General features: G+C 38.8%; 1 protein-coding gene across 1 annotated transcript in view; it reads left to right on the top strand.

Moving 5' to 3' along the window:
• The window catches only part of ZMYM6 (zinc finger MYM-type containing 6), a 44,753-nt gene that overhangs the window by 23,598 nt on the left and 8,933 nt on the right, over nucleotides 1–12,222 (top strand). Inside the window, exons 11-13 of the mRNA XM_054721344.1 lie at nucleotides 261–408; nucleotides 1,717–1,857; nucleotides 2,767–2,804. Of these exons, the coding sequence (XP_054577319.1) occupies nucleotides 261–408; nucleotides 1,717–1,857; nucleotides 2,767–2,804 (327 nt within the window). The remainder of the gene's footprint in view (nucleotides 1–260; nucleotides 409–1,716; nucleotides 1,858–2,766; nucleotides 2,805–12,222) is intronic.

The following is a 12,222-nucleotide window of genomic DNA, read 5'->3' as shown; positions in this document are numbered from 1 at the left end:
ACCCTCCAGTCCACAGGCTGATACTCTAACCACTGAGCAAAACCAGCTAGGGCGACTTGTTTGAGTTCTTTATAAATTGTGGATATTAACTCTGTATTGGATGTATCATTGGAGAATAACCACAACATTTTAAGGTAGAAATCTCATATTTTGTGATCTCAACTGACTGATATATCATGTTTTTATAGTGTCTTCTGATTTTATAATAATTTTATCTTTTCATTTTATAGTTTTAAGCATGTCCTGTTTTTTTTTCTCAGATGGCCAAGTGTGATGCTTGTAAACGACAGGGTAAGCTAAGTGAGTCCATAAAATGGCGAGGAAACATCAAACATTTCTGTAATCTATTTTGTGTCTTGGCGTTCTGTCATCATCAAATTACAAATGACCCTGTTTCACAAAGAAAAGGTAAAATTAAACTTGGCTAATGGGATTTTTATGTCAATGCTAGGATAATAGTATCAGTATACATAATTGTAAATAATATAATAACAAAATTTTACTGGATTCAGATAGCCTGAATTTCCTTAAATTTTCCTGTAAGAATCCTTAAGGATTGCCTTTGAGGGAAATTAATCCTGATACTTTTTGCTCTCATAATCAAACACACCAAGAATAATAAATGTAGAAGCACCAATTTTATAGGAAAATTAGATTTGATTGCTTTTTATTGCATTTACCTGTACATAAATAACTTACACTAAGAGATATATGCTATTCAGTTAATAAACTAGAAATAAAAGTAGGAAATTGGGGCAAAGGGAAAGGCTATAAATATGTTAATATAGTTGCTGTGTCTGGCCTAAGACTTTATCAAGTGCTTGCTTGTAGCCAAGGAAAAAAGAACAACACATTAATTATATAAAAACATAAAATAGATCACTTCTTCATGGGTAGCCAAGTTCTTCTTGGCTAAGAATAAAATAATTTTGCAAGTAGGACAGCTAATGTGGTCAAAATATCCAGATGAATAGGTAGTTACGTAGCATGTTTTTAAAATAGTTCCCTGAAGTAGGACTTCTCTGACTTAGATTAAAAACATTTGATATTATGTTCTCTGATCAAAGCCTGGAGTGCTGTTGAATTGACAGAATCCATGTGCTTTGACTCCTTACAGTGTGGCTCTTGTCTACCTTTGTAGTCTTATTAGTCATCTCCTTAATCCAGATATGCCTTGTGCTAATCTTTTGTGTTATAGCATCCATTCCCTGAGATTAGCCAGGTGGGTGGTAGAATTTTCATTCTGTGATGTGGGTTAACAAAACCAGTGTTTTTATATGGATGGACAGCTACATCACCAACTTATTTATAAAAATTGTCATGTTAAATTTTTATTTGAAGCAACATAGATGTAGGAGTTTTAATACTCTCTAATAGAAAAACCCAGCTAACCCTGAAGCAAATATCTATATTTTAAAGTCTTTTGAGAAAGTTCAGAATAGTGTTATTTTATGTATCTTTGAATTATGCCAGGCAGAAAATAGTGCAAAGTAAAAAATATTAAATTCCCTCTGTTAAATATAATTTGAAGCTTATAATTTTAGAGAATCAGCCTTTCTTTAAGTCCTAATGAACACTAATCTGACCAGAATCACCCAACCCAACATTGTACAGAGTTAGATATTTGCATTGCATCTTGAAAATTAAGTTGTTAAACAGGGTTTTTGTGTGTGACCCTTTTGTTTATACTAGGTCTTACCTTTTTGTTTTAATCAGTAAATATTGCTAAGGCACCAGCTGCTTCAATGGTGTTCCCTTCTGCAAGGACAAATACAATACCAGTTATAACCAATGTGGTGTCATTAGCAAAAGTATCTCCTGCCCAGCCCACAGGGAACACTAACAGTGTTTTAAAAGGTATGATTGGTGTAAAAGCATTTGTTCAAACTGTGGGAATCATTGTTGTCTAGTGGGCATAGCTGTTATTGGTAATACTTACATTTATAAGAGGAAATATACTCCTCTGTCTTGGAGTGAAGAGGGTAGCAAGCAGGGTGGAATGGATAGGGAAGAAAGTGGGCATGCATAGTTTATTTTTTTAATAACCCAAATTATTATTATTTTTTTATCTTTATTTTTTAGAATTAATGTGCTTTATTAAAATTGTTAGAATCAAAAAGTACCTCATCAGTTAAATGATAGGAAGCACATAAAGTACTATGTGCTTTACTTTATTTATTTATTTATTTATTTATTTTTTTCAAGCCTGGTTCAATATTTTATTTATTTTTATTTTTTTAAATTTCTTTATTGATTAAGGTATCACATATTTGTCTTCATCTCCCAGTAACCCAAATTATTATTATTATTTTATTGATTTCAGAGAGGAAGGGAGAGGGAGAGAGAGAAAGATCAATGATGAGAGAGAATCATTGATTGGCTGCCTCCTGCACACCCCCCACTGGGGATTGAGCCTGCAACTGGGCATGCGCCCTTGACTGGAATTGAACCTGGGACACTTCAGTCTAGAGGCTGATGCTCTATCCACTGAACCAAACCAGCTAGGGCAATAACCCAAATTATTTTAATATAGCTGCCTTTACCAAAAGAGATTCTAATACAATAGGTGGGATTGTGGCACAGGAATCCTCACCTTAACCAAGGACCCTAGGTGATACTGAGGCCAAGTTTTCTTGGTCTGTTTTTGAGAAATTCTGATCTAGACTCTAGATCACCTACCTTAGTGAGAGGAAAGTAACTTCTTGGTTTTAGTGTTTACGTTTGTATATTCTGGGAATAATAAAGCATGTTTTCATTTTATAACAGGTGCAGTTACTAAAGAGACAGCAAAGATCATTGAAGATGTAAGTTTTATTGTTAGTATTTGCCTGATAATTCCACTTTATTTTTATTTTGGATATAACCTTCTAATATATATCTGAGTACATTTCTATTTGCAGGTTAATCTTTAAAAAATTAAAGTAATATATTGTGCATTAACTTTTGTTTTCAGATCTTAAAATTACATTATTAATGAGAATGCATTCCTAATTTATTTTTATTATTTGTGTCTGGTTCTTTAATTTCTTTTAATACTTGTTAACTTCATCTGGTTACTTATTTTTCTCTTTTGCTATATTCAAGTAATTTTCTTTTAGATGAGAAAGTCTATTGAAAAAGTTGAGTATTATGTCATTTTATGTATCAGGCAGAAAATAGTCTAAAGTAAAAATATTTAAATTCCCACTTTCTCAAATTTGAAATATTGTAAAACTTCCCCAAATTAGAAGTTTTTGAAGAAATGCATAATTGCAGTTGGCAAGCTGAAAGGATTATAGACTATGTCATTATTGTCCAGTATCAACATCACTTTAGCAGGAAAACAAAATTCCCATCATTCTTTATCAATATCACATGAACCTCAGACCTTAGGTTAATGTATTGGTGACTCTTACGCTACTCTCTTAACATTTGCTCTTGATATAGTAAAAAATAATTTTTTATATCAAATAGCAATGTCATTCAGATGCATTATGTGGTGGGGCTACTGCTAAAATTATGCCCAGAATTTAATAAATTTGGAACAGAAGTTAAATGTGACAAAATTGTGTGAAGAAGGCCAGACGACTGTTGTGATGTCTCATTCTAGTAACTTAGGAGAGAGCATCCTGCAGAATATTAGAGGTAATGCTCAAGAAAACAAAGCATCATTAAAGCAGGTGCCCCCTTTAGTTCACGAACCAGGCAAGGATAATGGGATAAGTGGGTAAATTCCTGGCAGCATGACTATAACATCAGGGCTGACAGAAGCGCTCCGAAGGCCAAGCTATCGTCTGTACTAAGGCATGCAGTATTTTGATGATTTGAAAGGAGGTGACAGTGACAAAAAGGCTTACTATAAGTCATAACTGGCTTTCCAGTTTTAAAGCCGGCCAAGGTATTAAGAATATAAACATGAGCAGGTAAGCTATATCTGCTAACTCCAAAGCTATCAAAACATTTCAGCTTTACTGTAATTTAAAGAGGTTTTAACTTGGAAGACAACATGCTCATAAAGAATCTGGGAAAGTGGTAAAGAAGGTAAATTTGTGCAAGGTTGATGAAGGGGATGTTGAAATTTTGCTTGGGTTATTCCCCATGAATTAATAGAAGAAGACTTTCTAGAATTAGAAAAATAAAAGTCTCGTGGATTTGGATCTCTGATGGAGGGCAGAGACTGTAGAATTGGGGTGGGCGGCGAGCGAGTGAGTGACCATGTTTCAGCAATAGTTGCTATTTTTGAAAAGATGATCCAAATGTGAATTGCTGTTCCAGGGTGGCAAGGCAAAAGATGGACAGCATGTCTGCATATCAAGAAGACTACAATGAAAGGTGTGGGGGGAGGTAGAAGAAGGTATAGGGGGGATAATCTGGATGGAAGGAGACTTGACGGGGCAGTGAACACACCATACAATATACACATGATGTTTTATAGCATGGTACACCTGAAACCTATATAATTTTATTAACCAGTGTCACACCAATCCTATATAATAAAATCCTAATATGCAAATTGACTGAATGGCCGAACGACTGGTCACTCTGATGTGCACTGATCACCAGGGGGCAGATGCTCAAAACAGGTGCTGCCCCCTGGTGGTCAGTGCACTCCCAGAGGGAGAGCGCCACTCAGCCAGAAGCTCACGGCTAGTGAGTGCAGTGGCCATTGCGGGAGCCTCTCCCGCCTCTGCAGGCAGGCGGTAAGGAGCGAGGGGTTCCGGACTGCAAGAGCCCTGGACTGTGAGAGGGATATCTGACTATTGGCTTAGGCCCAATCCTCTGGAAAATACAAACCATATTAGATTTATTTTTCAGCCTTCACTACAATGTAGAGAGATAGCTTGTCCTACTTTGAAACCTCTTAACTCTGCAATTATTTGTGTTGTTGGGAGATGATAATGATAACTTCTAGTTAATTACTTTCAGGCATGATACTGCATTAGAACTTCACAGTTGTATATTATACTAGAGGCCTGTGCACGAAAAGTCATGCACTCGGGGGGAGAGGGGGTCCCTCAGCCCGACCTGCGCCCTCTCACAGTCCGAGAGTCCTCAGGGGATGTCCTACTGATGACTTAGGCCTGCTCCCAGAGTGGGCCTAAGCCACAGTTTGGCCTCCCTCTGCGGGAGGCGACCAGGTGGGCTGATCAGGAGAGGGCACTGGCCGGCGAGTGGCCATCCCCGCCCTCCCCCCATCGCCCCTCTGCTGCAGCTGGTTGCCACCGTCACCGCCCCTCCCCCTCCCCCCCCCCCGCCCCATTGCCGTTCCCTTCCTCTGCCCACTGGCATGTGCCTTGGCTGGCTTGGCACCACCTCAGCCCCCACTGACTGGTCATTCTGCCGTTCAGTCAATTTGCATGTCATGCTTTTATTATATAGGATACTGTACATTAAATTATATTTTGAAATCACATAATCACTGTGTTATAGAATTAATTTTATTATTAACTACACTAGAGGCCTGGTGCACGAATTCGTTCACGGGTGGGGTCCCTTGGCCTAGCCGCCCTGATTGGGGCTGGCCGGCTGGGGGGAGGGACTGTGGGAGGTTGGCTGGCTAGGGGGAGGGACTGCGGGAGGTTGGCTGGCTGTAGGAGGTTGGCTGTGGGAGCACACTGACCACCAGGGGGCAGCTCCAGCATTGAGTGTCTGCCCCCTGGTGCTCAGTGCGCGTCATAGTGACCAGTTGACCAGTCATAACGGTCGCTTTGGCTTTTCTATGTATAGATCATTATATAAAGTATATTAATAAGCATTATTAATATGTATTATGAAAATATTCTATATTGATTGAAAATTTGTGTACTCTGAGAATGCATTCCTCCTCTATATGTATGGGACAATTAGTTTTGAATTGTGTTAGTTTTGAATTATTCAGGATTTTCAGAAACATTCCTTATATTATATGTAACTGCCATACACAGGGTTGGGCAAAAGTAGGTTTACAATTGTTTGTATGGGAAATAATACAATAATTAATTAGTAATATAAGAATAAACTGTATTTTGTTACAACTGTAAGCTTTTGCCCACACTGTATATGTTTTCCCTATTTGGAGTCCTTCTATAATTTACTCTAACCAGTCATTTAAACTGTGCTACAGAATAGCTCTAATATTTTCAGTTTAGTCTTAAAAAGTATAATAATAATAATAAATAGTGTAGTACTCTGATTTTTAAAAAAATATATTTTATTGATTTTTTACAGAGAGGAAGGGAGAGGAATAGAGAGTTAGAAACATCGATGAGAGAGAAACATCGATCAGCTACCTCCTGCACATCCCCACTGGGGATGTGCCCGCAACCAAGGTACATGCCCTTGACCGGAATCGAACCTGGGACCCTTCAGTCTGCAGGCCGATGCTCTATCCACTGAGCCAAACTGGCTAGGGCTGATTTTTTAAATAAAATGACAGTTTTAGAATTTTTTCTTTGTTCCTCTAGGACTTTAGTGTGAATTTCTTTCAAGTTATTTAAGTGGTCTTAAATTTGGGGTAACAGTTAGATACAGAAACATACAAAGAAGGAAGTCTGCAAAGGTCAGCAAACTTTTTGTATAAAGGTCTAGATAGTAAATATTTTAAACTTTGCAGGTCATATGGTCTGGGTTTCAACTCTTCACCTCTGCCATTGCAGCACAGTAAGAGGCTGTGTCCTAATACGCTTTTATTTACAAAAACAGTGCTGGGCTGGACTTGGCCCAGAGCCATACTTCACCATCCAGAATTAGCCATTGTTAGATTTGGCTTATTTGCTCAGTGTTTTTTTTTCCTTATCCTTTTATTTATTTACAAGAGGCCTGGTGCATGAAATTCATGCATGGGTAGGGTCCCTAGGCCTGGCCAGTGATCAGGGCCAAACGGGGCCTTCCCGCTGCCAGCCAGGGTCTTCCTTCCCTTCCCCAGGCTGCTGACTGCCGGTCGGCTGCTGACTTCCTTTGTTCCGCGCCACCCCCTGGTGGTCAGCGCATGTCATAGCAAGCGGTCGAACTCCCAGTCAGTCAAATTCCCGGTCAGTCGAACTCCTGACGGGACAATTTGCATATTAGCCTTTTATTATATAGGATTTTTTAAATGATCACTTTTCATATTTCTAGATGTAACTGCTATTAGGAGTTTGGTGTGTGTCCTTTCAGACCATTTTTAGTCTTTCACATTCATACATGCAAATCCATAGAAAATATTTAATATTGTTTTTCAAGTATCCATGTGAGACCTAATAGATTTGGTACATTCCTATTGACTGTTATTTGGTATTATACTGTATGTAGGAACCACATTTTTTTTGTCCACTGCATATTGATGAACATTAGGTTGCTTCCATTTTTTCACTATTAAAAATCTCTGCTACAGTGAACATCCTTGTGCACACGTGCAGGTTTTTGTCTAGTGTAGATATGGAAAAGTGGAATTTTGGGGTCAAAGCAATATTTGTAGTTTTAGTTTTTTAATTGCCTTGCAGAGAGGCCGTTCCAATTTTTATTCCCACCAGCAGTTTATGATTGTACTCATTTTCCACAGCCTATCATTTAATGTTGTCAGATGTAAACATTTTTCTTGCCAGTCTGTTTAGTAATATCTTATTGTTGTCTTCTTTTTCCTGTCACTGATTACTAATGAGTTTGCTTTAATTTCTGTTTTTGAACATTTGAATTTGCTTTAAATTTTCTGTTTTTAATTTTTTCAAATTTTGTGTTCAATTGTGTCTTTCTTATTGTTTTATATGATTTCTTTTTTTTTTTCCTCACTTAAGGATATTTTTTTCATTGATTTTTAGAGAGAGTGGAAGGGAGAGGGAGAGACAGAGAGAAACACTGATGTGAGAGAGATGTATTGATTGGTTGCCTCCCACATGCCACCCACCAGGGCTGGGAGCCTACAACTGAGGTACATGCCCTTGACCGGAATCAAACCCTTCAGTCCATAGGCCGACGCTCTACCTCCTTAGCCAAACTGGCTAGGGCAATAGGATTTTTTAATATATTTTGGATTTTTCCCCCTTCCAACTCATCATTTTAACCAACACAGAAATATGCAGTAATGCTTCTTGAAAAAAATCCTTCTTTAACACCATGGCCCTCTCGCCACTGTCCCATTTCTCTGCTCTCCATTTTGGAAAAACTCCTCTAAAGGTGGGCCTCTACTTGCTGCCTCCATGTTTTAAAATGTGATTTTTCCTTAGCTCACTCTAGTCAGGCTTTAGTCTGCACCTCTTCACTGAAACTGCTTGTCAAGGTCACTATCACTTTTTATTTTGCCAAATCCAATGTCAATTTTCAGTTCTCATTCTCCTCATCTTTTCTGTAACATTTGATACAATTGATCATTCCTGCACGCCCCCTACTGGTGATCGAGCCTGCAACCCGGGCATGTGCCCTTGACCGGTATCAAACCTGGGACCCTTCAGTGTGAAGGCTGATGCTCCATCTACGGAGCCAGACCAGCTAGGGCTTTTTTCCCCCCTTTCTTCTTGAAATACCTTCTTCAATTTCTAGGCCATCATACTCGTACCTTTTCTTAACCTACATTGCTTCCTAGGTAACTCATACAGTCCTGTGGTTTTATTTTATTTTATTTTTTATTAAAAATATTTTTATTGATTTTATTTTTTATTTTTATTTTTATTTTTATTGATTTTAGAGAGAAAGGGAGAGGGAGATAGAAACATCAATGGGGTGAGAGAATCATTGATTGTTTGCCTCCTGCATGTCCCCCACGGGGGCTCGAGCACACAACCCAGCACGTGCCCTTGACCAGAATTGAACTTGGGACCTTTCAGTCCGCAGGCTGACGCTCTATCTGCTGAGCCAAACCAGCCAGGGCAGTCCTGTGGTTTTGAATAGCACCCAGGTGGTGGCTGATCCCCAGTTTTATTTCTTTTGCCCTAATCTCTGAGTTCCCGATTCATGTATCCAGCTGCTTACTTGACATTTAGATGATTAATTACACTTAGATGGTTAATAGGTATCTCAACCAATATGTCTAAAACAGGGCCCTTTTATTCCTTCCAGACATCTTCTCCAGTGTTCTTGTTACCTCCTTAGTTTGAGCCACCATCATCTTTCTTCTGGATTATTGCAATGGTTTCCTACCTGTTTTCCTGCTTCCCTTTTTCCCCTTTGCGGTTTTTTCTTCTTCATACTGTTGCCAAAATGATCTTAAAACAAAACCAGATTGTGTGACTTCACTGCTTAGACACCTTCAATGAAATTCTGAAAAAGAAGAATAAAGAAGAGGGAAGAGCTAGTTTTAAAAATTATGGGGAAAGTTGCAAATTTTATAAAGCTCTACATAGTTGAAACAACTGATACTGAAGCCATGAACAGATGGACAAGCTCAACAGAAATGATGTCCAGAAATAGATCTAAATATATATGAGATTTTAGAAATAATAAAATTGGCATTTTAGATTAGTAGAAGAAATCTAGATTATTCAATAAATAGTATTGTGAGAACTCAGTAAACATGGAAAAAAAGTACAGTTGGATTTCTACTGCACAAGTTAAACCAAAATGAAGACCATGGGTAAAGCCTGAAATGCACCCCTCTCCAACCTCTCAGTTATGTGGCCTGGCAAGTGGAATCCCCTGCACAAGCATACACAGTGGCAGTGTTGGGACTGTAGTTAAATATATTATATCCATACAGTGGAATACCATGCAGTTAAAATAAAAAAGAATGAGGCAGCTCTTTATGTACAGACATAGAGCAGTCTTACATATAAGTGAAAAAGACAAAACAGTATAGCATGCTGCCATTTCTGTTTTAAAAACAGACAAAACACATGCCTGTACATACATATATAGAATATCTCTGGAAGGCAGCCAATAAATAGATAATAGTGGTGGCTCTATGGAGAACTCAATAACTGAGGGAGAATTTTAAGAGGGAGAATTATAGTTTTATTTACTATTTGAATCTTTGGAATTTATGTCACATGTCATGTTACCCATTCAAAAATATGCATACAATTTTTTTATAAGACAAAGGAAAACTGAGCAAAGGATATGAATAGAAAGTTCACAGATGAGGAAATACAAATAATGATTAACCATGAAAAATACCTAATGATACTATTATTAATTTTTCACTTATTGAGAAATAGCAAAAAGTTTGATAATGTGTTGACTAGAGCAGCGATTTTCAGTTGTCGTATTGTGGCACACTGGTGTGCTGCAAGAATTCTTAAAACATGCAATACTGGACCATTTAGCCAGGGACGCCAGTCTCTTTTCCCTTAGATTGTCAAATAAGAGAATGACAACAGTAAACACAGAAATAGCCACTGGTGTGAATGAGTCAAAATTATACCTTTGTCATATGGGCAAAAATATATTTTTTGGTGTGCTGCAGAATTTTAGTAATTAGTTTATGTGTGTCATGAGATGAAAAAGTGGGAAACAGTGCTAGGAAACAGGCTCACATACATTGCTGAAGGTCACTTAATTATTTTTATATTTTTTTATTGATTTCCGAGAGGGAGAGAGAAATAGAAACATCAATGATGAGAGAATCATTGGTCAGCTGCCTTTGCATGCCCCCGACTGGGGATTGAGCCCACAACTCAGGCATGTGCCCTGACTGGGAATCGAACCAATGATCTCTTGGTGCACAGGATGATGCTCAATCTACTGACCGGTCAGAGGAAGGTCATTTAATTTGATATGACTTCTATGGAAAGCAACTTGGCAATACCATCATAATTAAAGTCTGTCACATACAGATTTTAATATACTTTTGACCCACCAAACAGCACTTGTAAGACCTTTTTATATAGATAATAGAGGCCCAGTGCACGAAATTTGTGCATTGGGGTGGGGAGGAGGCCTCAGACTGACCTTTGCCTTCTCGCAGTCCAGGACCTCTCAGGGGATGTCTGCCTGCTGGCTTAGGCCCGCTCTCCGCAGTAGTCGGACATCCCTCTTGCAATCCACAACCCTTCCTTACTGCCCGCTTGCTCGTTGCACCTTACCGCTGGGCTCGCTGCTTAGCGCTGCTTAGTGCTGCTGCCGCTGCGCTCGCCAGCTGTGAGCCCGGCTTCTGGGTGAGTGGTGCTCCCCCTGTGGGAGCACACCAGGGGACAGCTCCTGCATTGAGTGTCTGCCCCCTGGTGGTCAGTGCATGTCATAGTGACAGGTCTTTCTGCTGGTGGTTCTGCTATTCGGTCGATTTGCATATTAGGCTTGTATTATATAGGATAATAGCACATGTAGAATTAATTTATGTGTAAGGATATTGCAGCATTGTTTATAACAGCAAAAGATTTGTAACATTTAAATGTTCAGAAGCAGATGCCCTAGCCACTTTAGTTCAGTGGATAGAGCTTTGGCCCGAAGACTGAAGGGTCCTGTGTTTGATTACATCAATGTTTTTTCCCCTCCCTTCCATTCTCTCTAAAAATCAGTGGAAAGCCCTAGCTGGTTTGGCTCGATAGAGCATCAGCCTGCAGACTGAAAGGTCCCAGGTTCGATTCCTGCCAAGGGCACATGCCTGGGTTGCAGGCTCAATCCTCAGTAGGGGGCATGCAGGAGGCAGCCAATCAATGATTCTCTCTCATCATTAATGTTTCTATCTCTCTCTGTCTCACTTCCTCTCTAAAAATCAATAAAATATATTAAAAAATCAGTGGAAAAATATCGTTGGGTGAGGATCAACAACAACAAAAGAAGTTCAGCTGAGACACTTCACATTCCCTGAGGTACATTCAATGTATAAAGCCCCTAGGAGGCAGCTTTATACAAAGTTATGTAAATATACCTCCAAGATAGCTTACTAAGTGACAATGCAGAACCTTACTAATAATATGATCATTTGTAGTCAGAAGCTTTGTAGTCAGAAGCAACTTATTTAATTCCATAAACTAGCAATTTTCAACCTTTCTCATCTCATGACAGACATAAACTAATTACTAAAATTCTGCAGCACACCAAAAAATATATTTTTTGCCCATCTGACAAAAAATAATAGGTATAATTTTGATTGATTGATTGATTCATTCATTCATATTGTGTTGGCTGTTGTAATTTTTTAATTAAATCTAAGGTAAAAGAGGTCAATGCCCCTGACTAGTCAGGTATTGCATGCTTTAAAAATTTTTGCGACACACCAGTATGCCATGGCACACCATTGAAAATCATTGACATAGCCCGGCTGGCGTGGCTCAGTGATTGAGTGTCGACCTATGAACCAGGAGGTCACGGTTCGATTCCCGGTCAGGGCATATGCCCGGGTTGTGTAGTGTGCAG

This window comes from Eptesicus fuscus, chromosome 9 (assembly GCF_027574615.1).
Source record: "Eptesicus fuscus isolate TK198812 chromosome 9, DD_ASM_mEF_20220401, whole genome shotgun sequence".
Classification (NCBI taxonomy): domain Eukaryota; kingdom Metazoa; phylum Chordata; class Mammalia; order Chiroptera; family Vespertilionidae; genus Eptesicus; species Eptesicus fuscus.
Note: the sequence above shows the minus strand (reverse complement) of the source record. Positions and strands in the feature narration are given on the sequence as shown.